Below are 26,788 nucleotides of genomic sequence, written 5' to 3' on the forward strand. Positions count from 1 at the left end.
TTGGAGAAGGAGGGTCGGGCGAGAAAGGCGGGCCGGGCGGGTCACCAACGCTCCGGGTAGGTGGAGACTCCGCAGCCGCGAGGCGGGGCTGCAATCAGAGCAAGTGGAGCGGCGCCTTGCCCGCCCGCCTGCCCGCCTGCCTGCCAATGATTCACCCAGGGCTACCTGGGCCGGCGCGAGGAGGTGTTCCTCCCCACGCGGGGGCATGCTCTGCGGGGCGGAGCCGTCCCTCCGAGCAGCGCTACTCCCGCCCGACCTTTGCCCAGCGTCGGCTGCAGGACCGGGGAAGGGTTGGCTCTTTGGGTCACCTAGAAGTGATCAATTGCAGGGATCTACCGAGTCCATTACAAAAGTTCTTCTGATGAAGTCGAGCCCAGAGCAAGCTGCGGGGAGCCACGTCGGCGCCCCATTAGCAAAACCAAGCAAGGCTCTGGTGGCACCTTGTGTCAGGTCTGGAATGGAGACGTTCACGTGCTTCGAGTAGGCTGACGCGCGCTTGCATTCCGACGGATACACGGAACAGGCAACAAAGGGCGAAAACGCATGGTCACTTTATCCTCCTTTAATCCCTGTTTCAGCCAGGATTCAGCCTGGATCGAACGCATGCGTTTAGCCTAATGTGCGTTCGATCCTGGCTAAAACAGTGATTAAAGGAGGATAAAGCGACCATGCGTTTTCGCCCAAAGTGACACTTTCAATTGGGCCAGCTTCCGTTAGTGTCGCAGGAATATAGAAATAGCCAAATGCCTGGGACGCGTGACGGTTGTCCATCGCTTCCGTGGAACTTTCCAGGGAGCAGTCCCACTTTATGACTTCTTATCTCGTTTTAATCAGATCAAATGGACGCGTTCAACTACCTCTTCGAAACTTTCACAACCCGGTGAAGAGTTCGGTGTCACTCTCGAACCTGCCGTTTCAAAACAGTAAGGAAATGTTGAACACGTCTTTAAAACGTTATCGGTTTTAAAGATTTAAGATTAACGGAGCAACCGATTTGTAATTTTAACTTCGTGCACAGATGACACTCTTCTCCCCAGTAGCCTGCAGACAAAGTGCATAATCTATGTTATTTGTATTTACTTTATCTATAGTCCACCTTTTTCACTGAGGCTCGCGGCAGATTACACAGGGTAAATCAATGCACCCCATAGGACAGTGATGGCGAACCTTTTAGAGACCGAGTGCCCAAACTGCAACCCAAAACCCACTTATTTATCGCCGAGTGCCAATGCGGCAATTTAATCTGAATACTGAGGTTTTAGTTTAGAAAAAACAACACATACATTATTAACATCTTTTGCCTTAAAAGAAAAACACATTTTTTTTTAAAAAAAATGAAGCACCCAATACAAATCTATCTCTAAAAATAGCAAACATTTATTAGTTAACACTAAAGACATTGATATTCCCTTCTTGGGGAATTTGCATAAATAAGAGGCTTAAAGCACACGAAGCTGCCTTATACTGAACCAGACCCTTGGTCCATCCAAGTCAGAATTGTCTACTCTACTCAGACTGGCAGCGGCTCTCCAGGGTCTCAGGAAGGGGTCTTTCACCTCCTTGCCTAGTCCCTTTAGCCAGAGATGCTGGGATTGAACCTGGGACCTTCTGCATGCCAAGCAGATGCTCTACCACGGCCCCTCCCCAGGCAAATTGCCAATAACTATAATACGGAGCTCCAATGTAACAAATGGTAAGCCCCCCCCCTCCAGTGACCCCTGCTCCACGCCCAGAACATGGCTAACCCCCGCAGGACCTCCTGCACTTCTTGCTACTTCCAATACAATTCTCCCTGTACCTTCTGAACCCACCCCTCCCCCTTGCTCTGATATCAGCTCCCTATTTCCAGGACAGCAAGGAGGGGGACCAAAATCCAACCACTTCACCCGACCCCCTGCCCCAGGGGGCAGCTCCCACCCTAGCGACGCCTGCTCCCCACCCCAACCCCTCCCGCTGAAGCAGACCCTTTCCTCTCCCACCTGCAAACTCCACTGGCAAACGACACCCCCCCAAAAAAAATCCAGACTCTGCAAACGGAGGCTGATTCCCCCCCCACAAGCCATTTGAGCTTTACTACTGAAACTTGAGCCGCTGCTCTCCACTCGCCCACCAACCCGGCAGCTCTCGCGTGCGCGGCGGGCGGACGCCCTGGTGGGAGGGCTCGGGGAGACGCATGCACACTCCACGGGGGCAGGCGACTCACAAGTAGGGAGCCGACTTCATCCTCCTTCCCCCCACCGCTCCTCCGTCCGCTGCCCCCAAGCAGCCAGCATGGTCCCTTTAACTGGAGAGGCTGGGCATTGAACTTGGGGCCTTCTGCATGCCGAGCAAACGCAAACGTTGCAACGGCCCCAGTTCTGCTGTCCCAGATTCCCCCCCCCCCGCCACCCAATTCTCCCTGTCCTCCCCGGCCGCCCAATCCCAGTTCCGTTGCACCAGCCCATGGAACCGGCCCCATCGCCGCTCCTTCTTCTCAGTCCTGGCGCCCTATTCTCCGCCACCCAGCCTCCGCTTCCTCCACCGGCCTGGCCCCAAACTGGCACCGAGGCTCCCCCCCCCACGCGGACCTGGCCTCCCTCGAAGCACTACCGGTTCAGTTGGGCCGGTCCTGCTCGCCGGGGCAGCACTCCACGAAGCTGCAGTAGAAGCCGGGGTTGGAGAGATAGCCAGTGAGCGCCCAGTTGAAAGTTCAGTCGAGCTGCTGCTGCCAGGCGTGGGAGGCCTCTGGGGGCAGCAGGCAGGCAGGCAGCTCCTGCCTCGGACTGCTGGGAACCACGAGGCACCCGGGAGGTGGGCGGGGCAAAGCTGGAAAGGCCAGAGACTTGGAGGAAGCTGAGAGGGAGGGGTGAGGAACAGCTGAGCCGCAGCGAGCCGGGCGTGCCGGCGGAAAGGGCGACGCGTGCCGGAAGTGGCACACGTGCCATAGGTTCGCCAACACGGCCATAGGATGTGATTTCTAATACTGTAATACAATGAGGATTACAGAAATCTGAGACAAAGTATTAGACATATGTTAAACAATGCAACAAATGGTATTATGTAGGATATTACAGACGTAATACATACATACAGCAAACAGATAATACATAATAAACACAGTGGTATAGTACACAATCCCATTCACTTTATAAAAGTGCCTTCCTAAACCATTCCATTATAATATAGTTCTAATAAGCTTATAAAAGTGCCCTCCTGAACAGTTCTGCTTTGCATTGTTAGCAAAATGTCAGGAGCATGGGAGCCTTCCTGACCTTCCCAGATAGGCTATTCCATAAGGTGGGGGCCACAACTGAGTAGGCACGTGTACGGGCAATGGTTGATTTTGTCCATTTGCAGGGTGGCACCTGCAGAAGACCCTACTTAGATGAGCAGAGCTGTTGTGCTGGAGCATAGGAGGAGAGGCAGTCCCCTAGAGCAGGGGTCTGCAAACTGTGGCTCCCGAGCCACATGCGGCTCTTTGGCCCGTTGAGTGCGGCTCTCTGAACTTGGTTCAGAGCCCCTGCTCTCGCGCCCGCTCATGCCGGCAGCCGGGCTGCGGAGCCGGCGTGCCTGAGAGAGAGAGAGAGCAGGCGAGCGGGCACGCTGTCTCTCCCCTCCCCCCCCTGCGTGGAGAATGGCCAGGTCCCCCTTTCCCTTGCCCTCAATGGTTGGGAGGCTAAAGCCTCCCCTCTAGCCGCGCGATTGCTGGGCAGGCGGCTCGGCTGTTCCTGCCCCCCCCCGCCTATCAGCTGTTGGGCAGGGCGGGCTTCCTTTGGTAGACCTGGCCTCCGGCTGAGTCCCATTGGGAGGCCATGTCTACCCACTGGCTTTCTTGGCGGTAGACCTGGACTCCGAGGAGGGAAAAAAGTCCCCCTTCAGAGGCCAGGTCTACCAATTGGCTTCTATGGGCCTCCGGAGGCCAGGTCTACTGCCAAGAAAGCCAATGGGTGGACCTGGTCTCCCAGTGGGACTAAGCCGGAGGCCAGGTCTACCAATAGGCTTTTATGGCGGTAGACCAAGCCTCCAGACGAGGACTCCGGACGGGGAGGGGGAAATGGCAGGGACTTACAATTTAATTTTTGTCAATAAATAAGATCACTATTAAGTATGATATCAAGTTTTAGTCAGTGTACCTATAGTTTAATTAAGACTTAAAACTTTAATTAAAGTTTATTAAGTTAATAAAGAGTGTACCTACCTATATAGTTTAAGTTTAAGAAATTTGGCTCTCAAAAGAAATCTCAATCGTTGTACTGTTGATATTTGGCTCTTTTGACTAATGAGTTTGTCGACCCCTGCCCTAGAGGGCTCAAGGCCATGAAGAGTTTTGTATGTGATAGCCAGTACCTTGAATTGAACCCAGTAACTGATGGAGGGACTGCTCCCTCCCAATGGAGGGACTGCTGCACACAGGATTTGGATTTCATAAAACTGATTGTCTTAAAGCTGCTGCAATGCTTCAGAATTCCTGACATAAAATAATAAGCAACCTGTGCATCCCATATCATTCTCACACACAATTCTTCTGCTGTCCGAATATATGCTAAGACCTATTGGGGGGTGTTAACTCCAGCATGTGTGCATGAAGTATGTAATTGTTCTGTCAGTGCTTTGCAAATATTTTGTGAACAATGTACTGGGTCAGAAACATGCATTTAGGCTATACACACACACAGGCTCCATTTTCTTCACCAAACATACCAGCTTTCTGGGATCTACTCCATCCACGCAAATTATGTTCAGTGCGAGTTTATTTCATCCTGTTTTACCATCTCTTCTATCCCCTTTCCTACATTTTCATATACCTAACAGTGTAGCTCTAAGCAGACCCATTGATTTCAATAGACTTCAAAGACTGTAACTCTGCTTATGATTGCACTATAAAAGATCATAAAATACAAAGAAGAGAAAGATATGACAGGCTGGTACCAGATTTTGAATGGGGTCTGAGATGTGGCCCATGAATTTTGAAGCTTTCCACAACTGATGAGAATTAGGAATTTTAAAAAAGAATTCTTCCAAGATTATGCAGAGGACGTTTCATTTGAAGTTCCTCATGTTGGGAACCACTGTAATTAATAAACATTAGAAATGGATCTGGAAGACAAAGGTTCAGTTTCAACCCAAATCATAGATTTATTAGGTCACCTAGAAATTATCAATTACAGAGATCTACATAGTCAATTAAAAAAATTCTTCTGATGAAGTCCAGTTTGATTAACCTGATTAAGACTATTTTATGGCTGGACACAAAATTCTTACCTAAATACAACAGAGAAAAGAAAGGAACTAGAATTCATTAAAATTCACGTGCGCGGGGTGGGGGATGACGACAGCAAAAGAAACCATTATTTATAGAACTACAAAGGTACTTAATATCTCTATTTGTTCCTGTATGTTTGTCTGTGTCCCTACCCTCCAAGCCAAATGCAGCTGGCCAATAACTATTCATGTATGGAGTCCCATATGGGACTCTATTAACCTCTTCTTTTTGTTCCAGCCTCCAACAACAGGGACCAGTTAAGCATCTAGAAGGCCAGAATACATGGTGGTGGGCTGTGTTCAACTTGGTAAGACATAGGTTGTGTAGAACAGATATTGGTTGAAGTTCAAATTTAATTATCCCAAGTTAATTCCTACCAGGCTGTGACAAAACTAGAAATAGGGTCATGACAGGATGTGTGAAGTCTGCAATCCTAAACACATATTAGGTTATTGGTGCCACTAAAATCAGAAGAACTTGCATACTATTTTGTAAACATTCTTGAGATACTGTAGTACTATGGTTAGGATTGAGATAAAAAAAGTATTACTGCCCCAAGAAGCTTTTCTCAGGTACTTTCATACTGAGAATAACAGAAGCTGCATTCTAATGATGGGTAGCCATGTTAGTCTGTAAATAGCAGTAGAAAAGAGCAAGAGTCTAGTAGCACCTACAAAATTTCTAGCAGGATATGAGCTTTGGGGGAGGCTGCCATTTCCGAAAGCACGAAATCAAGCACTTTAAAAGAAGGACAGAAAGTTCATCTTATAATTTCTTTATTACAAAAAAGTACATCCCATCTTTAAACCGTTGAGGTTTTCTAGGTGGTTCTCAAATATGTTTCAACAAAGCTATTCTCAGTCTCAGCGCATCTTGTGTTTATTCTACACTCAAAATGAGCATATTTCCTTACCGTTATAAATTAATTTTTTACAAACGCCTGTCAAAGAAGACTACAAGGAATATGTGGATCAAAAACTTGGAGAGTTAAATTTTAACTGGTCTAAAAAAGAAGAAGAGGAGTTGGTTTTTATATGCCGACTTTCTCTACCACTTAAGGCCGAATCAAACCGGCTTACAATCGCCTTCCCTTCCCCTCCCCACAACAGACACCCTGTGAGGTAGGTGAGGCTGAGAGAGCTGTGACTTGCCCAAGGTCACCCAGCTGGCTTCGTGTGTAGGAGTGGGGAAACAAATCTAGTTCACCAGATTAACCTCCGCCGCTCATGTGGAGGAGTGGGGAATCCACCGCTCCAAACCAGCGCTCTTAACCACTACACCACGCTGGCTCTGTGCCTGTGGCATCCAGTTAAGATGGTCTTAAACACTTACAATTTGGACACAGAGCATGTATCAGTAAACCAGATTCTGGTGTTACTCAGATAATGCAACAGGCACAGCCTTTGAGAACTCAAAACTTTGGATTGCAAAAAAGGTCAGCAACAGTCACTTTCCACAACAGGAAGGGAGGAGCTAGTGCCTTTGGGGTTATTCCCCAGAGCAGCTATGTTGTAGTAAAAGACTTGCTCAAATTAGCCATTGTGATTGTCATGCAATTTCATCCACTGAAATTATCAAATTCTTATGTACTCCCCACCCCTGCAGGGCTTCTGTGGCGGCATGCACGGAGATAGATGGTCTCCTGAAAACCTGTGTGGTCCTGCATTTAAGTGCAGGAAAGACTCATGTTGGCCATTATCTTTTTCTTTTCTTTTTAACCTTGCTTTGTCTACCAAGTCTATTAGTCATGGTAGAACCTCTGTGTATAGTGGCAATATAGCTCTTAATACCGGATCACAAGAAGGGAAAGCATTACCTTTTTGAGACATCTGGCCAATTGCTATTGAAAACAGGATACTGGATCAGGTAGACCATGGCAAAATCCAATAAAGGTATATCTTTTGATGTTATAACAGGAGGAATTTTCAATCCATGTGCTTCTTTTCTATCAAAAGAAGCCTGTTGCCCTGATGAGATGCCTGCTAGTTAGCCAGTTTGCTCTCCTTTTCTCTCTGCTCCAGGATTTGGGCTCACATTACTCCTGTTTGTACCAAATATTTCCTGTGGCATTCCGAAAATGTTCTGCAAAATTATTCGATTTGTAAGGTTACTTTTACTGAGAAATAAATCACTTTGAACTCAATGGAACCTGCTTCTTAAACATCCTTTGGGTTTCACTGAATTAAGCCATAGTGAAGACGTCTCTCCTAGTGCTGCAGTCTAGGAGCAATTCTTGTGAAGATGTCATTGTAACTACAATCCAAGATAAAATACAATAAGACTGTGTTGCTGCTCTAGTACCTGTACCATTTCCAGTAGTCTGAATGCTCCAGCCTCTACAGTGAAGCCATTACACTTTTAGCTGCAGTTCAAGACATCACCATCTTCCATATTTAGAGGCTGCAGGTACTGCAATCCTCATGGGTAAACCTACCACTGGTAATGCTATAAGTGATGCTGTGGTTAGAAATAATCTCTTGGATGACGTGGGAAACAAGTTTGCAAACACTGAAATCTAGACCTAAGCATCTGCCAGAATTCATTTGTTTGCTGCCAGTGTGTAGTGAGAACACCAAGATGAAGGCAGAAAAAATTGAAGTGAGCTGGGAGAGCTATACACTGTGAAAAGGCAAGAATGATCAAAGAGAGTGATGTAAAGTAAACTGAGCATAAAGTCTGGCCCTAAGGATTTAGGTACCCTGGACAGAGGTTGAGGTGTACATCAACCACGGCTATACCCATGTGATGTTTCCCAAAGGAGATTGGGAGTTGGAGGATGTTGTTTGCAGCCACTGAGTAAATTTAACCTCCTTATATGCTTACACACCTGGACCAACAAAATATTGTCCCAGCTAGAGAACGGGGAGTCGAAGTGTAGCAAAGCAAACAGAGGGTGGCACTGACAGCTAAGTGGGCTCTGAAGGTCCAGGGAACGAAATCTGATCTGTCCAGTCAATAACCAGGATCTGAGAAGCATGGAGTTAAAGAGGAGTGATCAGGAATGGAGAGATGAGAGAGAGAGGCATTGAGAAGGTCGCCCTTGCCTCTCCTAGAATATCTGAAGTACAGGTGGGTCTATCAAAGCTGTTTCCCTTGTCCCACTATTACTTCCCTGTGCCAGCATAGGGCCTGTTCTAGCTAGTGCCTACGTTCCCAGAAATAGGCCTTTGCCAGCCACCTGACTAGCACAATAATGCAGCTATTCTGCATAGGAAGACAGGGTGCATTGTATATCCACAGCCGCCCAAGAGCTGTTCGTGCAGCTCTTCTGCCTGAAAAGATGTATTGTTCTGGATGACCCAGCCCCTCAATCTCTCCCCAACACCAGGGAGGCAGAGCTGTTCCCAGCAGACAGAATCCTTCACATCCCCACCCCACAGCATCCAATGATGGGCCTTCCCTCTTTCAATGCTATAAGGCTTCAGAACAAGTGTGCGGAGGGGGGGAACTGGACCATGCCATGAGAGCCCCACCTTCAGCTGGGACTTAAAATGAAAGACGGGGGGGGGGGGCAAAAAGAGTCTTCTGAATTGCAGCTGCTGATCCTGTGCCCAGCAGAAGCAGATGACAGACCTGGGTAAAGCAGGATAAGATTTAAACCACCAGAAGCTATGTGGGAGTACTGGGCAAAGTCAACAGCAGGTCAATAGCCCCATCTGAATACTGTATGTATAGAAATGCTCCAAATGAATTAGAGTCCCCATTTCATCGGTCTCCTTAACGACAATTGTCTCTGTTGTCATGCTTCTTCCTGGTTCAGCCATCCAGACTTCCCAACAATGACTGTGAAAACGAATCATAGAGTTGGAAGGGACCACCTGGGTCATCTAGTCCAACCCCCTGCACAATGCAGGAAACTCACAACTACCTCCCCCACACACACCCAGTGACCCCTACTCCGTGCCTAAAAGATGGCCAAGATGCCCTCCCTCCCATGAACTGCCCAAGGTCATAGAATCAGCATTGCTGACAGATGGCCATCTAGCCTCTGCTTAAAAACCTCTGCTCCAGGGAAGGAGCACTTACCACATCTCGAGGAAGTCTATTCCGCTGAAAAACTGCTCCATTAGAAATTTCTTCCTAATGTAAAGATGGAAACTCTTTTGATTTAAATTTAACCCGTTGGTTCTGGTCCGACCTTCTGGGGCAACAGAAAACAGCTCAGCACCATCCTCCATATGACAGCCCTTCAAGTACTTGAAGACGGTTATCATATCCCCTCTCCGTCTTCTCCTCTTCAGGCTAAACATACCCAGCTCCTTCAACCTTTCCTCATAGGACTCAGTCTCCAGACCCCTCACCATCTTTGTTGCCCTCCTCTGGACACACTCCAGCTTGTCTACATCCTTCTTAAATAGTGGTGCCCAAAACTGAACACAATACTCTAGGTGAGGTCTAACCAGAGCAGAGTAAAGCGATACCATTACTTCGCGTGATCTGGACACTATACTTCTGTTGACGCAGACCAAGATTGCATTTGCCTTTTTAGCTACCGCAACATCCAACAAGGTCCAAAGGGCCTTGCTGCCCTTGCAAGGCCCTTGAGGCTCAAATGGCGGAGAACAGGGTGGTGGGGTGGAGTCTTTGAAAATGGGCCATACAGTGATCCCCTTCCCACCAGCAACGAGGTCTGGGTAACCACTGCTATCTTCTTCAGTGGAGTTTTTCTATAGCAGATCACCACAAAAAATTTAAAAATTTAACCACTACATCTCAGATTTTGATTAAAATTGCTGTACTGGTTATCTCACATGTCAGTCACTGGTGTGAATAAAAATTTCCTAGGCTATGCCTTATAACGTTCGAGTTATGGTGGGATGAAAATTAGGGAAACATTATATACATGCATGTTGCATCATAGAATGAGGAAATAAAACAGCAAAGATCACAGTTAATATAATCTTTTATTTTAGACACCAATGAGAATACATATTACATGAAGCACATTTCACAAAATACACTTTTTCTGTTTTTTTCTAGCAGTATATTCACATACAGGATAAAGAAAATCCGATTTTTGGTGTTAAAATGCACAAGCGTGACGAGTGCAGCCTAAATTGAGAATTCAGATGTCTTTTTATGGTTCCAGTTGGCTGTAGCTTAAGGACTGAGCTACAGAACTATTAAGCCGTGCTCCAATGAACGATTCAAGGATCCAGCTGCCAAAATGTAGGCTATGACTAGATTCTGGTAAGCTCAGCGAGCAGATACAGCTGGGAGTTTGGGTGCTGCAAGCCCCTGAGAAAATTTTGAAATTTGACCAATTGCAGGTACATTTTGAGGCCATATGAAATAGTTATTAGAGCATATTCTAAGGTCAATATGAAGTACTTCAACCCATTGGCTTATGAGTCTATCACGAAAGTAGCCTTATTTTAATAATGAACACTTTAAAAAAACTCCATCGATTTTGTTGAAAAATCCACTCATTAAAAAAAAAAAGTTGCTTCAGGGGCCCCTCCGGGATTAGGGGCCCTGAAGCTTAAGCTTCATTAGTTTCATAGTAGATCCGCCACTGTGGGTCGGTAGTTACCCGAATCCTCCTTTTCCCCCTTCTTGAAGATGGGGACAACATTTGCCTGCCTCCAGTCTTCTGGCACCTCACCTGTTCTCCAAGAATTCTCAAAAATAATGGACAGAGGCTCAGAAATTACATCTGCAAGTTCTTTTAAGTACCCTTGGATGCAATTCATCTGGCCCTGAGGACTGCATTTCATTTAAAGAAACTAGGTGTATGTGCACTACCTCAATGCCAATCCTCGGCTGCAACTCCCTTCCCTCATCATGTGAGGTTCTCTCTGCAAATGCTGTTCTGATCTAGCTGCAGAGGACACATGGCACACCCAAGGATTATTGTAAGTCCACCGTGTCCTGTTGAATATGCATGAGGCAGCTGAAGGACACTATCCATACAATTCAGTCACAGCATACACTGCAAGTGCTACTTTACAGAGACATATTATACATGTGCAACAACAAAGAGGAAGGTATGTTAAAAATCTAAAATCAATTACTTTATAGGCCTTGCATTAGCAGAAAGGTTTAAAAAAGCTGATTCAAGACATGGTTTTGGAATAATTAATAGTTGCTTCAAATAAGGGCTTCAAATAACGTGGAGCAGGACAGGTGAGATATCCTTGAAACTGCAAGGATGTGATCAGGGCCAAGAATGAATCAGGTAAGACGCTGACCTTGAATACGTTATCTTGAAGCTAGTCCCATTGATTTCAAAGGAATTTATATCCACAGTTAATGAGGACTTCACTGTTAGTTACCTACCTAATCTTAGAAAGTGAGACACACTCTGCCAAGGATCTTAACAGTTAATAAAGTTTGTATGAGAGAGACATAAGAACGTAAGAAAGGCCCTGCTGGATCAGACCAAGGCCCATCAAGTCCATCAGTCTGTTCACACAGTGGCCAACCAGGTACCTCTAGGAGGCCCACAAACAAGACGACTGCAGCAGCACCATCCTGCCTGTGTCCCACAGCACCTAATATATTAGGCGTGCTCCTCTGATACTAGAGAGATTAGGCATGCAGCACGACTAAAAAGACAGCCATTAAAGTTTACCAGTAACAACTTATGTATTCTGTTAAAAGGAGAGCAATCCAAGGGATATGAAGTAATGAAAGGAGGGGCTGCTACATTGCTGCCCTAGATTCCTTTCCTTTTATCCCTTAGAAGCTCCTTGATCAATTGATCTTGAGCAGCATACTGCCCTAGATTCTGAAACTGAAAGTATGTGTGAGCAACATACCAAGTGCTGTTCTACTGTTAAGTTGATCTCTTTAAGTAACTCCATGACAAACTCCAAGCGAGATGACTACCACACAGTGTTGTACACGGTTATACAAAGAGGGATATTTTTTCATTTAAAATACTGCAGGTGCTCTCGTCGGTCACGGTAGTGAATGTGAGAGAATTACAACATAACTCTGGAACTGCTTCTTGCCAAACGCAAGCCTTCATGTTCAGATATTGAGATTCTCACGCTGTTTTAATACACCTTCGGATATGAGGAATGTGTTCCTTACAAAGCACCGGTATATTTTCTATGTACAAAAATGACAAGAGCAACAAATGCCCTCTAGAGACGAAGCCAAGGATATTCTAAAGCTTACAACTAGCAGTGGTTCCCCACCTTTTTTTGACCAGGGACCACTAGGACTTTTTTGTTCAGTGCAGGGACCCCAAGGTTCAAAATAAAAATTCCAACAATTTGAAAACAAACTTTAATCATAACTGTTAGTTAAACATTAAGCTTAGAATAATATTTAAATATATATATTTTTATAATAGAGAACTTTTAATTGAAAATATTAATTTATTATGGGTTTATAACTTTGTTTCGCGGACCTTAATTTAGTTCTCGCGGACCCCTGGGGGTCCATGGACCCCTGGTTGGGAACCAGTGAACTAAAGCAATAGGAATCTCTGCATAGAGATCTCAAAGCTCACAAAGAATCATTAGTCATTAATGTTACATAGTAATGTTTCCTTTATTAATCAAGACTGTGACACTACAGAAGTTTCTAACACCCTGCACCAAGAGAGTTAGTACTAATTTTCCAACATGTTTCCTTTATTAATCAAGACTGTGACACTACAGAAGTTTCTAACACCCTGCACCAAGAGATTTAGTACTAATTTTCCAACATGTTTCCTTTATTAATCAAGACTGTGACACTACAGAAGTTTCTAACACCCTGCACCAAGAGAGTTAGTACTAATTTTCCAACATGTTTCCTTTATTAATCAAGACTGTGACACTACAGAAGTTTCTAACACCCTGCACCAAGAGATTTAGTACTAATTTTCCAACATGTTTCCTTTATTAATCAAGACTGTGACACTACAGAAGTTTCTAACACCCTGCACCAAGAGATTTAGTACTAATTTTCCAACATGTTTCCTTTATTAATCAAGACTGTGACACAACAGAAGTTTCTAACACCCTGCACCAAGAGATTTAGTACTAATTTTCCAACATGTTTCCTTTATTAATCAAGACTGTGACACTACAGAAGTTTCTAACACCCTGCACCAAGAGATTTAGTACTAGTTTTCCAACATGTTTCCTTTATTAATCAAGACTGTGACACTACAGAAGTTTCTAACACCCTGCACCAAGAGATTTAGTACTAATTTTCCAACATGTTTCCTTTATTAATCAAGACTGTGACACTACAGAAGTTTCTAACACCCTGCACCAAGAGAGTTAGTACTAATTTTCCAACATGTTTCCTTTATTAATCAAGACTTTGACACTACAGAAGTTTCTAACACCCTGCACCAAGAGATTTAGTACTAATTTTCCAACATGTTTCCTTTATTAATCAAGACTGTGACACTACAGAAGTTTCTAACACCCTGCACCAAGAGATTTAGTACTAATTTTCCAACATGTTTCCTTTATTAATCAAGACTGTGACACTACAGAAGTTTCTAACACCCTGCACCAAGAGATTTAGTACTAGTTTTCCAACATGTTTCCTTTATTAATCAAGACTGTGACACTACAGAAGTTTCTAACACCCTGCACCAAGAGATTTAGTACTAATTTTCCAACATGTTTCCTTTATTAATCAAGACTGTGACACTACAGAAGTTTCTAACACCCTGCACCAAGAGATTTAGTACTAATTTTCCAACATGTTTCCTTTATTAATCAAGACTGTGACACTACAGAAGTTTCTAACACCCTGCACCAAGAGAGTTAGTACTAATTTTCCAACATGTTTCCTTTATTAATCAAGACTGTGACACTACAGAAGTTTCTAACACCCTGCACCAAGAGAGTTAGTACTAGTTTCCCAACATGTTTCCTTTATTAATCAAGACTGTGACACTACAGAAGTTTCTAACACCCTGCACCAAGAGAGTTAGTACTAGTTTCCCAACATGTTTCCTTTATTAATCAAGACTGTGACACTACAGAAGTTTCTAACACCCTGCACCAAGAGAGTTAGTACTAGTTTCCCAACATGTTTGGAGGACGTTGGCTCGACTTGGCCCCGCCCGCCTGTTCTCTGCGGGCAGCGCCAAGCCCTGCTTTCCCCCGCCCCTTTGTGACGTCACCGCCGGAGTCGTCCCCGCCCCCGCCCCTTTCGCTGGATGGAATAAACCTGTTCCTTCGCCGCCCTCGCCGTTTGTTTCGTGTCCCGTGATGCACCGCGGTCGCAGGCCTCGCTCCGCCACGCCCCCTCCCGCCATCCCGTCAGCCTTTGCGGCGCCGCGCGCGGGAAGGGAAGATGGCGGCGGCGGCGGCCCTGGCGGACCGGGGGTACCTGGAGCTGAGCGCGGCGGAGCGGGGAGCGCGGCGGAGGGTTCGGGAGCTCGAGTTCATCCTCCCAGGTGCCGACTGGGCTGGGGCCGGGGGGGGGTGGTTCTTGTGGTCACGGCTGCGCTTTCCTTCCACGCGCGGCCTGACCGCCCCGCCTCCCTGGCCCGTCCCTTTGCAGGTGGCGGCGGGTCCCCTTCGGCCGTGAGGTACGCGGACAGCGCAGGCGGGTACTGGTACCAGGGCAGCGGGCAGCTGGGATCCGTGACCAGAAACCGTTGCATCCACTGGTGAGTACTGGGGGGGGGGGGCATGGTCTCGCCTCCCCTCTCTTCCTAGCCAGGTAAGCGGCCAGTCAGTATCAGGCGTGCGGGCCCATCCATTCTGCTGGGAAGGGTGCCCCAGGCCTAGGGGGGGAGCGAAGAGGAACAGCGGTGCGTTTGGGGTGGCAGGCCTCTGCTGCCTGAGCCTGTGAAGTCCTGTTTCACCGTAGACCGTGTTCAGCTAGCCCTAATTCAAAAACGAAAGAAGAGCCTATCGTAGGGGGAGGAAGAATTTTTAAAACAGTGGCAGTAATTGAACAGCTACTGGTAAGTATACCTGGCAAACAGAATGGTTGTTGAAATGAAAGGGTAAGTGAATATCAGAACTGTACGTGGCACCAGCTTGAGGGTGCAAGGGATCAATTGTAAATATGGTGAAAGAAAAGCCGAGTGATCATGTAACTGAGCTTCAACAAGCTGGCTAAGCTTGCTGGTGGCAACCCTGTCTTTTGAACAGGGGAGTGACTGTCATAGCACAAACAGGGCTCATCCCTGACCTTGTGCTAGGCTTTGAAGACACCAAAAGGGGGCTGCTATTATGAAGCTTAGCATCAGAAGCAAGACCCCCCTCACCCAAACTGGAGAAAGGGGTACTACAGTCTTTCAGTTTGACTCCTCTGAAGATGCCGGCCACAGCTGCTGGCGAAACGTCAGGAAAGAAAATACCAAGACCACGGTTACACAGCCCGGATAACCTACGAGAACCAGGGTACTACAGTGTTTGACTGGCTACTAAGGCTAGTAAAAATGTCTGTGCTCATGTTGAGAAGGAGGAACTGTGTTTCCAGAATAAGTGGTTTCTACAGTAGGTGCAGAGTGGTGGCCCTGCAGTAAGCTGAGTGGCGCAGAGTGGTAAGCTGCAGTACTGCAGTCCAAGTTCTACTCACGACCTGAGTTCGATCCCAATGGAAGTTGGTTTCAGGTAGCCGGCTCAAGGTTGACTTAGCGTTCCATCCTTCCGAGGTCGGTCAAATGAGTACCCAGCTTTCTGGGGGTAAAGGGAACATGACTGGGGAAGGCACTGGCAAATCACCCCATAAAACAAAGTCTGCCTAGTAAACGTCGGGATGTGACGTCTCCCCATGGGTCAGGAATGACCCGGTGCTTGCACAGGGAACCTTTACCTTTTTTTTACAGTAGGTGCAAAACGCAACAAAATGAGTGGAATGGCAGTGTTTAGAATTGAGTGGTACTCTGTGAACCTGAAACATTATGTCTGTTGAGCAGAGTATGAGATTTCTGAGAACTGGTATGGCAAGGTGCTTGTGACAGTGAATGGGTTTACTCTTTGGCAGTCATTAGGGAAAGGTAATATTATTAAAAGTAACCAAAATAATTAAAAGTTGTGGTGGTGTGTGGAAAGAAAGGCAAAGGTGCCATTGGAATTATAGGTGCTGGAATTTTTCACTGAATTTTTTGGGAGAGAGGGACTCTGAGTACTATTCCATTCTGTACTAACCTCTCTGATGATACCCATGAGAGTTTCCATGGTATTCAGTTTGGTTCCCATGTCAAGTCAAACAAATTATTTGGACAATATAAAATTCTGCTGGTCGTCTTACGGCTTGCTGCAATTAAATTGGCCATTTTTTCTATGTTCTGCCAGGCAATCCTGATAAGCATTTCAAAAAGTTTATTTGTGCCTGTTGCTATTCAATTCATTCTCCGTTTTGTATGGTTATTTAGATACTGCCCATTCTGTTTTGTCATTAATGTTCTTGTCTTTTCCCACAAGGAGTCTCTTACATTTGGGGCTGAATGTTATTATGACCCAAAATATCATAACAGTTTTTGTTTTGATTCTAGTAACTACTTCTAGCCTGATCTCATCAGATCTCAGAAGCTAAGCAGGATCAGCCCTCATTAGTATTTGGATGGGAGACCAACAAGGAATACAAAGTTCATTATATAGAAGAAGGCAATGGCAGACCACTTCTGTTAGTCTCTTGCCTTGAGAACCCTACTGGATTGCCATGTGTCATCTGTGACTTGACGGCACTTTACACGCACAACTACTTCCTTGTGGAGAATAGATTGTGATAAATGATTGCTTAATGAAACAACCTACTTGCCATGAGGGTGTGCAGAAAGAACTTGTGATTCTCATGAGGAGTTGCTTATAACTGACCCCCTACACTTTCAGTAATTCCTGAAATCCCTATTCAGGGGTTATTAATCTATGTGCTGATGCAGAGTTGAACTTCTTGGCAGCTGGGTTTTGGCTGCCCCACATCCAAGTCAGAAAGCCTATGCATAAGTAGCTCCTGCTGGCTCACTTCTCCCTTTCCTGTGCCAAGCACAGGGAGCATGGTTGCAGGTGCAGGAAGGCCCCTGCCCCAGCTTCTCCCAAGTAAAGGGTGAGTAAGCTGTGTAGCTTTGAATAGTGCACTGCTAGATTTTACAAAGGATCTTACACACACACTTGATGCTTTGTGATATGTTATGCAGTGAGACCTCTATAGCAATGGTACTCACTCCATGGGCCATGGAGAGCCAAGAGCCACATTCGGAATTACCATCAACCCAAAGAGCCACATGGCTACTGTATGCCCTGCCCACTGCATCAAACACATACAATAATATAAGATCTAACTATGAATCTTAAATATGTGACTATAATCTTTTTAATTACCTTATTTATCTGTAGTGATGGGAAGGGCTTCTCTTTTCTCAGCATGAGGCACAGCAGCTCAGGTTGAGAGATTGCCAGGGTTCCCAAAGGGGAGCAAGGTGGTCATGGAGAAAAGGGAGTAAGACCACCCCCACTGTGGCCAGCTTGCTGCTTTCCCAAGTGGCTGCCACAATGATTTTACTATGTTTTCTGTGGTTCCAGTTTTCTGTCTTCCTAGCATTTGCCCAGGTGCTGGGATGACAGTGCAGAGGCTGCAGAGAAGGGTGGGAGGTTGTTGGAGAGGAAGGGCTTTTTATTTCCATCCCTAGCATGGGGTCCACAAGTCTGGGAGGCTCACATTTTACCCATCCTCCAGTCCTGGCAGCAGCTTTGAGGTAGGAACCACCTGCAAATCACAAGCTTACCAGGCATTGGCATTGCATGCTTTCCTGGGACATGGAGCAGGTGTCACAGTAGGGAATAGTGCTCAGAACAGCACTGCTGGCATGTAACAATTGGCTTTCAAGCCACTGAGTATCACCGATCTATAGCATGACCTCCATGCAAACAAATACTGGGTTGGATTGTGGCCCATACTCAGTAATGTAAGTGTATAACTGATTTGTTTGTAAATCATTTGACTTGTTCCCTTTTTTCAGGGCTACTTCGGGTGGCACATTAAAGCTGGTAGAGGAGTCCCTGGATATAAACCTTTTGAACAATGCGGTTCAGCTAAAATTTCAGAACTGTAGCCTTTTACCTGGAGGAGTGCATATCTTTGAAACACAGAATAATATTGTTATCTTGATCTCAACCAATCAGACAGTGCACAGATTGATGTTACCACATCCTGCTCGAATGTATGGAAGCGTAAGTATTCTGTTCAATTATTTATATTTTTTCAAAATTTTGAAAATTTTAATTAAATATATTTAGGCAAAATTATTGCTATATGTGCACTGAATGTGCTCAGTTCTGACGATTCTCCAAACCATAATTTGGATGATTATAAATTATTTAATGATTGGCAATTATGCAAAATTTTCAAGTATTTAGTCATGGGAAAAACCAAATTTTTCTCAGGGGTTTTAGGGAAGAAATAAAATTTGGGGGAAAATTGAGAACCTAGACATTTTTTACCAGTTAAGGACATAAAATGTATAATTCATAGCATATAAAATTGTACTATTTCTGCTTGACATATTTTAATATATAAAAGTAAAAGTGCCTTACAATGCCTATAACTTTGATCTGTTTAGGATTACTCTGTTAGTTTAGTTCAAGCAAAATAGCAAATATAGTGTGAGAGAGTGCTGAAAACTGGTGCGGCCTGTGGTACCTAAGCACACAAACCTTAGTTTTGCCATTTGAAAAGCAGGAAAAATTAAAAGTGGGAAGTGGATGATTTTTTTTTAGTAGGTAAAAGAACCCCCAAGGTCCCTTATTTGGATCTAGAAATAGTCTTTATATAATCATACCATTATTAAAAGATTTGGATATAACCTTAGCAATATTGAAAACATCTTCAGTAGTTCATTATCATATTTATTGTGAACAGAACCAGTTAAATTTAAATATGTTGAATATGACTACAAACATTAATATCTAGTGCTGTAGATAGTCTTTTTAAAAAAATTTCATAGTATAGAGTTCTTAGCATTTTGAGTGCATAAAACCTGGTCTTAAAAAGGGTTTAACTCATTCAAAAAACATACATCATTTAGTAGTTTCTGTGGGGGAGGGGAGATTGATATAGTTTCTAATATATAGTTTCTACTTTGAGCATAAGGGGGAAATTGAGAAAAAGTTGGGGAGGTGTCCTGTGTGCGTTCTGTCTTTTTTGTGTGTTTTTTCTCCAAGGCCTTCACATCTCTACTGCAGGCTCATATGGTCCCTCCTCGCCTCTCATGTAAGGCTTATTTTTCCATCTCATGTTTGGCACTATCCATAGCTGGCTGTGCTTTCAGAATTGGCAAACTATGGCTTTCACAGCCAGTATCAAAAATTATTGTGTATACTAGGATTCTGATTCTCATTTGGAAGACAACTACTAATCACAGTTTGCCATGAGGACTAAATTGGAAACTGTAGCTCTGAACGAGAAACAGTAAACTGTACATGAGAGAGAGGAGGGGGGAGTACATGAGTCAGTATCTTGTTTCTGAATTGAGCCTTTGTTGAGGTGAACTCTGAAATGTGTAGTTTCTTAGCCAACTATTTGGTATTCTTTCTTTTTTTACAGTTAGAATTTTCAAAAGCTGCCAAATTCTTCTTATTGTGTTTTCAATAACATTATTTCCTCTTGTCGCTCTTGTTTCCTCCTTTCTGGACAGGGTGGGGGTGGGTGGGAGCAGAAGCCCAAGCTGTTATTATAAAACCAGAGGTTCAGTAGAAAGGGAGAGGGGAAACACTATATTACAGATCCCTAAAGGGCATCTGAGTGCCTTTCTCTCTGAGAATGTCTGCCTTCATGTGCAGAGGGTGAAAGAGCAGTGGTTTGGGAAAACTTTAGCAAGCACCTGCAAGTTTGCATCACAGAGATTCAGTGGGCAGGGCTTTCCTTCCCTCCCACCACTGACTGAACTTCTGCCAGACATACAGCTCTGAAAGGTTGGGGAGGGAGTCTCATCCTGATTAGGGCTGATGTAGACAGAGGCTTCACTTGCCAGAGACAAGTGGGGGGAGACAGAGATGGCCATGCAAGAGTCAGACTGGTTCCTCCCCACCTGGCAACCCCCTCCTAGTTCTACTGCTCCTAACGCGCCAAAGGATTCAAAGGAGGATGGCAGCGAGGCAGGTGGAATGCTGCTTCAGGCTAAGTAAGGTAGGCACAGCCTGAACCCCCCCCCCCCCCCCGAGAGGCTCTGGCAAGGCTCTCACAGGGGAGCAGCACCAGCTGTCTGGGAGACAGGCAACAAGTAAAAAGAGACAGGCACAGCAAGCCATGGTGGTAGTGGCAACTGCACATGTCAGGTGCTTCTTTGGACTTTCTGAACCCCACCCTCAGGGCTTGATGGGAGGGGAGTTTGGTATGGTCTGTGGCAGGACCTGCCTGGTGGTGGATGGTGGAGAGGGTGAGAGGAGGAACCTGTCTATCCTTTCCTTTCTCCTAGCTTGAAGGCTGAGGACAATGCGATCCTTCTATCTTGTAAGGTCCAACCATCACCTTGCAATAACTCCGCAGCCCCCAGGGGTACATTGTGGAGAAAAATAAATAGATTATCATAGCCTAGACTATTAAAAAGCAGTGTCAGATTTTAAGAATTTGTTTTTTGAATTCTCTCTCCATATTCTTCTTGATCAAATGCAGTGGAAGAAAAATAATAATTTTAAAAATCATTTGACATTTTTTCTTGGGTGATTACTAAACTTATTTTTACTTCTTAAAGGAGCTGATAACAGAAAGTCAAATGCAGTCTATTTTTACGGATATTGGAAAAGTTCATTTTAGGGATCCTTCAAACTTCTATGTAATTCCCACAATACCTGGATTGGCAACCGGTTCCACTGCTTCTGCGGCTTGGCTTAGCAGTGATGGTGGAGCGCTCTTTGCTCTGCCGTCTGCGTCTGGTGGGATTTTTGTTCTTAATATGCCACCTCACAATGCTCATGGTAAGAATATAAATTGATCAGATAATTTGTTTCAGATTGCTTGCTGTTAGAAATTTCAGAAATCCTCCTGCACTCCCCGCAAAGGTCAGGAAACTCGGAAACAAAATGGGATGTTGTATTGGCAAAAGGCCCTGTTGGGATAGGAATGGAGGGGATGTTGCTCAGGGGTAGAGCATCTGCTTGGCGTGCAGAAGGTCCCAGGTTCAATCCCCAGCATCTCCAGCTAAAGGGACTGGGCAAGTAGGCAATGTGAAAGACCTCTGCCTGAGACCCTGGAGAGCTGCTGCCGGTCTGAGTAGACTATACTGACTTTGATGGACTAAGGGTCTGATTCAGTATAAGGCAGCTTCATGTGTTCATGTGTTCATACTTTAGTTATGTAGCACATTTTTATGGTACATTTTCCTCCAAGGAGGTCTGAGCAGCATATATTCTGTAATTCAATGTGTAAAATGGTGTTTGGTTGTAATAAACTATTTATTTATAGGAAATAGATTGTAATGCAAATTTATTAAGCTGTGATTTGAATGCCAGTAGTACTTCGTAGACAACTTTCTAAATAACAACACTCCCTCTCTCACTGTGTTCTATGTTTGCAACTTGGTGTGGGGGGTTGCTACCCTTTCCTTATAAATCATTGATGGCTCATCACAACAGGATTATTTGTACTAAGATGTAATATGCCATTTCATGTCATCCTAAAGAACTTTTTCTGTTCATCTCAGTGTGCACCATCAGTACAACTTCCTAGTGCTGTTTGGGCACCCTTGCTCATCTCTTATACATTTCATGACTAATTTTGTCTTATATGCTTCCTTCTGGAACTCCCATAAGATTATTATTGTAGTTTAACCATTTCTTCATTTCATTGCTTGCCAGACGCAGGTGAGCTGCTAACCGATCGATTCCCTTCTTGTTTATAGGGGCAGTTTCAACTGTGGAGCTGAAACAGAGTTCAGTCATGCAGCGTTTGCTTACAGGTTGGATGCCAACAGCTATCAGGTTTGTATTTTGTTGTCAAACAAGGCTAGACTGAAACAATTTGCTGCTGTTGGTGGAGTTGGAATGGAGAGAAAGTGCCAAATGAGCACTTGGTCTTCCATTAATCTTAAAGTGCTACTGACTGAATTATGTTTATGTTTTACCAACCACATTAAACATAGAAATTAATTTGTACTTTGCTGTTCACCCATGTCCAGATTGGCATCAAGATCCGATTAAACACTGGAGCTTTAATGTGCTGTTTCTCTAGTTGGTCTGTCTTAAACTTACTTAGTGAAATGCTAGATTATTCACGTAGTCATATTCAGGTAGTCAAATGAAAGGCATCCAGAAAAAGAAAGGCTAGAGAGTGTGTCTTTATGACTTGAAGGGGAAAGGGATTTCAAGAACTGAGGGAGCTGAGCCTTTTCTGTTTAGCTGAGATCTGAAGCCCTGAAATGCTTTTGGGTTTAGGCTACAGTTAGAATCCCATCTTGCAGAGGTAACAAGGGTGCTATTCACAATTCCAGCTAGTAAGAAGGCTGTACCCTTTTTTTTAAACATTAAAACTGGTGTTTGTTGTTCAGAGCTGATGTGATATAGAAGTTAATTTTTGGAAGTGGGAAGTCAAGTTCAAATTGCTGCTTAACTACAAAACTTAGTAATCATCACAGCTAATCTGCTTTATGGAGTTGTTACAAGCATAACATTTATTCAGTATATGCGGAGCTGAGAAAGTATCAAATAAAGTGATAAATTCATGCCCTTCATTTCGAGGTTAAACTGCTGTAATGCACTTAATATGGAGCTGCTCTGGGTGATTCTTGGGAGTTTTAAATGCAGCTGAACTTGGTAGTCCTTCTGAAAGGAATTGCTTTAGATTAAAAACTAGCTATCACAGTATGTGGCACCCTGTACTGGCTTCCTCTTAATCCAAATCAAGGGTGCAATCCTGTGTGCCTAGTCCAAAGAGCAAGGATGTCCTACTTTGAGTGATTTGCTAAACTGAACCTTTTCAGAAATCATCTTTACTTGAGCTAGTTAATAGTAGACCAATTCTATCTTATTTTGAGGGGATATTTCATATATAAATATGTGTTGTCTGTCCCTTGCTGTTAGGTTTGAGTGGGTTAGTTACAGTCCAACAATTTAGAAAAATACCGTAATCTCCTGAAATTGTTAAATCCCTTTTGTGAGGAAGGCTACGCTACATCTCAAACTAGGTTAATTTCACTCACACTCTTGTCTGTGTTCAGCTGACTTGCTTTAAAAGAATATTTCCCATATGCTTTCTTTGGGTGGGTTTGTATGAGTAATAGAGGAAAGCACTTGGGGATTTAAAAGGGAGAATATAGTCATTGAAAGCTATATCCATATCTGCAACTTCGGAGCGTTCTTCGAATTGTAACCACCGTTACTAGTGTTATCTAATACAAGTTTTGAAGCAGTTTCTTCCTTTCACGTCTTCTTTTTAAATCTCTGTGCTTGCTTATTGTATTTAATTTTAAAACATTTAATTCCAGAGGGGATCAAAGTCTTTCAGACCTTCCTGTTAGCTTGTCAGTTCACTGCCGTGAGCACGATGCCTTCCTCTTTGCACTTTATCAGGATCATAAACTTAGGATGTGGTCTTACAAAGTGAGTATGAAAGTTTGTTTCCGATATATCTACCTGTTGTTAGTTACAGTGATTGATTATTCATGTGACTAATGATACTTTCTAATTGCCAACTGTTGATAATTTGTCATTTTGAATAAGTATGCAGCACAAGTTACATGAATTAGTGGAAAATCTATGTGTCACTTGCAGCTCATCAATGTAGACTGTGCTGTGCATGCTAAGCCATGATGTGTGCTTCAGCAGTAAATTCATGTTAACTCCCAAACAAAACTTGAATAGGACTGTTGATTTGCTTTGGCTGTAGTTGAGGTTCAGCTTCATCGGGTAACTTTGCAAAACAGGGTCTTTGAAGAATGCATAGGAGGAACAAACTTATCTCTCTGTCACCAAAGCTCTGTGGTTGATTGAAGGTTGGAGGAAAACATCAGAAAGGCTTTTAAAGGGAATAATGTTGTAATAATGGGGGACTTAAACTACCCCCACACTGACTGAGCAAAAGTCTGCTCAAAGTGTGACAAAGAGAGGAAATTCCTAGTCATAAAGCTAACTAAAAGGAAGATAACCCTGAATTTCATCCCCGGTGGTACTTGGAATCTGGTGTGGGAAGTGGAAGTGATTGAACCTCTAGGGAACAGTGAGTATGGGTCTGTCAGACTCAACAGCGCAAGGGCTGTGTAAGGAAGGGATCTGTCAGAAATAACTGGAAGTAGCAGCTTTAAGTTCCTTGGAAACAAATGTAAATGATCTGAAAAAGAGTTTGTACAGCTGTAAGGAGCAGATGCATAGGAAAAAATAACATCAAGACTGTTTGGCCCTTGGCACTTTTGGTAATACTAGTAAATTACACAATGCTTTGGAAGGGGACTAAGGATCAGGAATACAAGCTGAACTTAGGAATCCGTTGGGAAGAGGTATCCTTTAAAATCAATTTCTACAATAAGAGAGCCCTCTTTAAAGGTACTGTACAGGCAGTATATCACTCGTGAAATTTAAATGTATCATAAAACATCCTTTGCACAGCGCCTGAGATAGTAAATTAATATAGGTTCACAGTTTCATATGTAGAATTGTAAAAAAGCCTTCTGGCAACTGATATGAAGACAACAACACATTTAAAAAGAGTTTAGAAACAGACCTAAAATTGGCTTTATTAAGTTTACTTACGTAGGATAATATAAATAAATAAAATGTAAATGAGAGCCAATGTGTTGCAGTAGCTAAAGTGTTGGACTAGGACCTAGGGGACCAAAGGTTCAAATCCCCACTCTGCCATGGAAACGTGCTGCGTGACCTTGGGCCAGTCACACGCAATCATCCTAACCCACTTCCTAGGGTGGTTGTGGGGATATAATGGAGGAGAAAAGAATGGTGTAAGCTACTTTGTGTCCCCATGGAGCAGAAAAGCAGGGTATAAATGAAGTAAATAAAAATCAATAAATAAGAATTTATCACAAACCTTTAATAAAATGTATTTTACTAGCAGCATGATCCATCATTTTTCAGCACTAGAAATCTGATAAAAGTACCGTTGGCATATGGTTGTAGACTTTTTAAAATATGATTTGGCGAGGTTTGTTCTAATAGAGCTGTTTTAAAATTGGAGTAGCAAAAAAGCAAACAGGCACTGGTTACCTCTATTTTGGAATCAATTTGTATCATTCATCAACTCACATTCAACAGTTTTTCACCCTTCACACATCAAGAACCTTCATAAAGACTTCATTGTAACATAAACAATGCTTATATTTTGATTAGAATGATGATAACATTTTGTAAAGCTGTAAAATAAGTTGTATGGTGTCTTCATCTTTTCCCCCCTCTTAGTCATATTCTGTTTTATTTAATATATAATTTGAATAATTCTTTAAAAATATTGTGAGCTGTTCATGAATGAAAGTCAGAAAATGTCCAGTTTTTCTAGCTGTAATTTTGAAAGTTGTATTTAAACGTTTGTTGTATGGGGTGCTTTGTGTTACTCATCTGGCATCTTACCTTGGCAGGATCAAATGTGTCTGATGGTGGCTGATATGTTAGACTTTGTGCCTGTAAGTAAAGACTTGAGACTTACTGCTGGAATTGGACACAAGCTACAGCTGTCATATTCTGAGACTCTGGGGCTTTATATTGGCGTTTACTTGCATGCACCCAAGCAAGGACAGGTACTAGAATGTTTTGTGTTTCAATAATAAAAGTTTTCTGTTTGTTTTCAGAGGCAGAGGACTTACATGTATGATAAATTGGCTTCGGAGTTGCAGAGGAGAGATATTTGTTTCAAGAGCTTTCTGACTTTCATTGTGCATTCCAGGCAGTTTACAAAACTTTGTAATTTTTGCTATATAAATGTAGCTCTTAGATTGACAATATCTTCAAGTTTATAATTTAGCATTGCAATTTCAAATTTCTTTTTGTTTTGAAAAAGCAGGCAACTGCAACTCACTGGTCCCTTAGGGCGAAGAAAGTTTAAGGATTTACAAATACATAGCTGAAATTTTCACTTAGTTTGTTTTTACCACAGGGGCATCTGTGTAGTTTTTAAATTTTAGAGAATCTTATTGCAGGATGGACAAAGATTTATATTTCCTGTGCGTGCTCCCCACCTTTGAAGGTCTACCCATTGGGGTGAAAAGGTCCAATCACAGTATGGGCGGTGGTGGTGGTGGAGAATTACTTGCTATCCTGTCTAGAGCATCCCAAGGTCGTGTGCTATTATTATGTCTTGAATAAGCATCATTGTATAGGATATAATTGTATCATATTTATTTTCACTAACCACAGGGTTTTTTCCTTGCAGTTCTGTGTCTTCCAATTGGTGAGCACAGAGAGTCACCGCTATAGTCTTGATCACATATCATCATTGTTCACCTCTCAGGTAGGAGTCAAATTTGCTTCTGGGGGCCATGAATCTGAAGAGATGCTGGCTGTTGTTCACTGCCCAGATAAAGATGAGATCAATTTGTTTGGGCATGTAACTTGGATAGAGAGGGGGCCCTGAATATGAATATATGAGACACAGATTTGCCATCACTGCAACAAGTTTCTGTTCTACTTTTGCATGCCTTTAGATGGAGCAGAGTTTATAAAAGGAACATATTGAACCCTGTTGGGATCTTCTGTG

At 43.7% G+C, this 26,788-nt stretch overlaps 1 protein-coding gene across 1 annotated transcript in view; it reads left to right on the forward strand.

Moving 5' to 3' along the window:
* Positions 1-14,497: 14,497 nt before the first annotated feature.
* Positions 14,498-26,788, forward strand: part of NUP160 (nucleoporin 160) — a 56,329-nt gene continuing 44,038 nt past the window's right edge. Inside the window, exons 1-8 of the mRNA XM_056851406.1 lie at positions 14,498-14,631; positions 14,736-14,816; positions 18,120-18,330; positions 20,850-21,072; positions 21,996-22,074; positions 23,577-23,691; positions 25,674-25,832; positions 26,465-26,542. Coding sequence (XP_056707384.1) covers positions 14,498-14,631; positions 14,736-14,816; positions 18,120-18,330; positions 20,850-21,072; positions 21,996-22,074; positions 23,577-23,691; positions 25,674-25,832; positions 26,465-26,542 — 1,080 coding nt within the window. The remainder of the gene's footprint in view (positions 14,632-14,735; positions 14,817-18,119; positions 18,331-20,849; positions 21,073-21,995; positions 22,075-23,576; positions 23,692-25,673; positions 25,833-26,464; positions 26,543-26,788) is intronic.

The sequence above is a fragment of the Euleptes europaea genome, chromosome 6 (assembly GCF_029931775.1).
Source record: "Euleptes europaea isolate rEulEur1 chromosome 6, rEulEur1.hap1, whole genome shotgun sequence".
Taxonomy (NCBI): domain Eukaryota; kingdom Metazoa; phylum Chordata; class Lepidosauria; order Squamata; family Sphaerodactylidae; genus Euleptes; species Euleptes europaea.